The sequence below is a fragment of the Pteropus alecto genome, unplaced genomic scaffold, assembly GCF_000325575.1.
Source record: "Pteropus alecto unplaced genomic scaffold, ASM32557v1 scaffold86, whole genome shotgun sequence".
Classification (NCBI taxonomy): Eukaryota; Metazoa; Chordata; class Mammalia; order Chiroptera; family Pteropodidae; genus Pteropus; species Pteropus alecto.
This window is the reverse complement of record NW_006442109.1, coordinates 14,879,587-14,883,952: the sequence shown is the minus strand read 5'-3', so window position 1 is coordinate 14,883,952 and position 4,366 is coordinate 14,879,587. Positions and strand designations below refer to the sequence as shown.

General features: G+C 38.8%; 1 protein-coding gene across 1 annotated transcript in view; it reads right to left on the bottom strand.

Annotated features, from left to right (window-relative positions):
- MYO1E (myosin IE) overlaps positions 1 to 4,366 on the bottom strand; it is a 175,609-nt gene that overhangs the window by 90,594 nt on the left and 80,649 nt on the right. The window contains exons 3-4 of the mRNA XM_006920310.3: positions 3,795 to 3,884; positions 786 to 880 (exon numbers count right to left, since the gene is read on the bottom strand). Coding sequence (XP_006920372.1) covers positions 786 to 880; positions 3,795 to 3,884 — 185 coding nt within the window. The remainder of the gene's footprint in view (positions 1 to 785; positions 881 to 3,794; positions 3,885 to 4,366) is intronic.

Here is a 4,366-nt window from a genome sequence, read left to right as displayed (position 1 = left end):
TTTTGAGTATGTTTGTAAATATCCCTAATAAAAAAATTTTCAAAAATTTTCAAAAATGCTTCAGATAAAAATTTAAAGAACTAAAAAAGATGAATACTAACATGACAAAATGTTAACTGTCAAGTTCTCAGTGATGGGAATATGGATGCTTATATTTTCTCTATGTTTGAAAATGTTCATAATAGTAAACAAAATTGTAAAAGCACTTAAACCCAGCAAAAACTGGGAGCTGGATCAGGCTAAAAGGATTTTGAAATGCAGCTACAAACACCTAATGCAGGCATTTACCACTAATGCCCATAGAAAATTAAAAGCAGATGACAAAGGACACCAAAAAAGCTCAAACGTGAACTAAATTATTAGAGAAAGAAAAGCAAGGGACCTAGAGAGAAGGACTTCAGCTGACAAAACAGTGGAACTTATGACATAAAGGATCTCCAATTCAGAGTAAACCCACAGTATGATCAAATGGAAGGGGAAGGTTTTTACGATTTTTAGTTCAGGGCCTCTATGATGATCAATGAAGTAACTGGCTAGCACCATGTGCCCTCGAACTTAATGCCTTAAGCCACAGGGGTACAAACATCAACCCCACAGAAGCTCAAAGCTTTTATGATTTGGAATTATGAAATAAACCAAGACATCGCAGACAGCGTGCTTATTACTCAGATACATTAATCACCCTCTGACATCAGCAGCTATTGCAAAAGCACTGCTTCTCCTTGGAATCTCTGATTACAGCATGATCTCACATCCTCTATATCTAACAAGGTTCTTTTCCATACCTGATGATGACACACTGGTTTTCTCTGTCAATGATCATGTTTCTGTACATATTATCTGCGAGAGCATAGATATGTGGTGGGTTTTCATACTGTGCCTAGAAAAGCAAAACAAACAAAAAAAAAACCAAATAAACAAAAACAAAAAAAACATGGTCAGATAGAGCAACATTACATTTCTTTTCTTGGCCTTGGCCTAAATAACTGTATAGTTTCAATGCCTATAATTACATCTTAAAGGTTACATAATACAAGAATTCATAGACTTGCCTAGGTCATGAGAAGTTACACCTAACAAAGTGAAGATGGAATTTGGACTATTCCGTAGGCACATGTGTGATTCAGCCTTCAGACATGACCCGCGTCTTCAGATACTCCAACACACACCCTTCTTCCCAAACATGCCTCTGCAGATGACATTCCATTGTTAAATGTTTCTAAAGATACTTGGGCAACAGGTCTTAAGAGACGGCTACTAAAAACCTGGATCTGACTTTACTAGAATTCTAAATTCCTTCCATTTTTTCCCTAAGAGGCAAGTCAGAGATGACTATCTATGAATGAGGAGAAAAACTAAAAATTTTCCATAAGAAGAGGGCAAGCCATATGGATCTTTAAAGTGATAAACTGGTTTGACCAGTTTCTTTCATCACAATAGGTGGAAAAAAATCCTACCACACTAAGATATTCTCCTGGGTTTGTGTTTCAGTCTCATGGGATATCTTAGCTATGCATAAGTATAAATTCACTGTATCAGGATAACTTCAGACCTGCTTTCTTCAATTTCTTGGCACCCACCTCCCTCAAAAATTACTGAAAAGAAAAATACTTCATGTGGTGTAAAGACGGAGAAAGAAAACCCTTATATGTAAGGCTATCTAACATAAAAAAGTGAAAGGAACACCAGATCCAGAGGGAGAAGACATTTAAACTCTGTCTGCCTTCACTGGTCTCCCATCTCTAAAGTTGGGATAATAATGCCCATGCTACGAACGTCACAGGGTAACTGAGATGATGGATGGGAAAGTAATCCGAAAAGGTGGAGAAATATGCAAAGGTGCAGCATCATTTACTAATCCAGCTTTGATATTTATTATAAAATGACTTACCATAGAAAAAGGGGCCTGGCCCAGAAATTGCCATTTGTTGCAAGTTCTGGCAGATCAAAGTCAAGTGACGAGACAGGATGAGAAGAGGCTGCTTGGATGCTTGCACATATGTAAAGCGCTGGTGTATCCAGAGCCCATGGTTCCCTCTGTGTTGTGAGCAAAAGGCTCACAAGGGAAACTGCCCAGTGAAGGTCAGAGGCTATTCCTGGGACTGGTCGACTGAACAGCTTTAAATAGGAACAAGAATAATAATATGTCTCTGCCTTCACCTTACAGTCAGAAGAGGATGCATAAATGGGATCTTAGGATATAGTCTTAAAATGGCCTCTGGCCTAAATTGTTTATGCAGGTATATTTAATACCTCTTGAAAACAGAGAAATAGATTATAAGAAATAAGAGGATGGAAAATGGAAGGAAATGGAGTAGAGAGGAAGCTGTGGGCAGTGGAGAGAAAGGTGTGGGCAAGCCACTGCCCAACACGGCTTTAAAGCCGATTAACTCGTTATATCTGATGTTTGCAAGTGACTGTTTTTCAAATTGGTTTCCTATGTATGGTCTCATGGAACCTCTGAGCTACCCTAGAGAATTATAGGGTAGGCATTTCTTCCACCTGATTTTTTTCCTCCCCCGAAATCCCTGAAAGTCACTGGGACCTAACTTCAGCTCCAACACGCAATAGATTTAAGTACTTCACCTCTCTGAGCTTCGGTTTCCCCATCTGTGAAATGGAGGTGGAGAGTAATACACACCCAGCACACAGGGCTGTTTTATTATTATCCAAGCTATTATCGCAAGCGTAGCATAGAACCTGGCACTCAGTAAATACGAATTTTACAACACTCTGTTCCCATTAGCAGTTAAAAATAACTATAAATTTTTACAATTCTAGGGGCATTTCTTTAAAGAGAACTCTTCGAAAAATGAACGCTCTGAAACGGACCCATGTAGCAATCATTTTTTCAGAGAACTGGAAAGAAATACGAAAGCACAGCCCTTGTACCCACCCCCGCCTTGGCTGTCTCTGAGAATGCCAAGCCGGCTCCGAGCCTGCTGCCCTGGCCCCACTGATCAGGGTGCCGGGGCAGGACCCAGCCTCCGCTGACAGTGTTCCCCTTGTGCTGGGCTCCCATAAAGGCAGCATTATCAAAGGTCTTTCGCGTGGCAGCCTCCTTCGGCTCTAGCGACCAGCACCATTCATCTGGCAACAATGGGGTGGGCTCTTGCTCTGGGTAAATTGCCTTCCACTTCAACTGATGAATTTGTGTGGGCTCTCTTTTGTTTGTTTTCCAGGGGTCAGGATTAATGAATGCTCTTGTGCTTCTGCTGCAAAGGAAAGAGCGAAGGGAAAAAGATGCAGAGATGGGGAGGCCTGGGGAAGTGATGAACCACGCAATGAAATACATTAATTAAGATTAGAGTTTCTACTTTTATCACACAACTGAAATGGCTACGGAGCTGTGTCTGAATAGGGACCAGAGCCACATTAATAAATGAGGTATTAAAAGATTCATTTTTCACGTTCCAGTTATTGCCACAGCTTAAGGAAGGTTCTGATTCAGACAGAATGATTCCCACTGCTCTATTTACTTTTTACCCATTACTGATTTTTTTAGTCCTTAGAATTTTGTGGCATGTGTGGAAGAGGATGATCCCCTAAGCTGTAGGTCCTACATCCCATTTAACTAATTTTGTATATAATGTTCCAATATTAGACAGCCCTCTGTTTTTTAAAGTTGCATCTAAAGAGCAGCACATCATTAAAAATCAAACAATGTCATCTACTTGAGCTTCCCCAATAATTCATAACGAGGAAATGCAAATGTATTGCCAACATTGAGAAAACTTAAACATGCTTTAAAAAAGCCCAAACCATGACAGCAATATATGTGGCATGTAACTTACCGCTCCTTGGTACATTTCAATTTCCTTGTCCCCAAAATATGGCATTTGCTTGAAAGGGTTGACTGAGATTAATACGGATCCTATATAAGTCTGAATTTACATCCAGTTAAGGTCCATTATTAATCTTCATAGCTACACAGTTTTCAAATTAAGTAACCAGATGTTATCAAGAATTCATAATGATTATTAAATGAAAAACTCATGTATTTGTTTTCTAAAAGATTACAAATAAAGACAAAGGCAATTATCAACTCGCTCAGATTTTGTCCCTCTCCAGGAAGAACAATGACTTAATTTCCAAGGTGTCACAAAAAAATTATTATTTTAAATGAATTGAAGCACATTCTTGTAGCATTGGTGACATATACAGTAAAGAAAAAAAGAAAACAAACGGAAATGACCAAGGCATTAAAAGAGCAATTACCATTTCTCTTCTCAAGAGATATCATTTTTTCCTTGAAACTTTTTTCTCTCTTAGTTATACTAAGAATGGATTCATTTATTCACTTAACAAATAGGATGCAAGATAAACTTAATAGTCTTACTCTTCAGAAGCTTAGGGGAACTAAGTT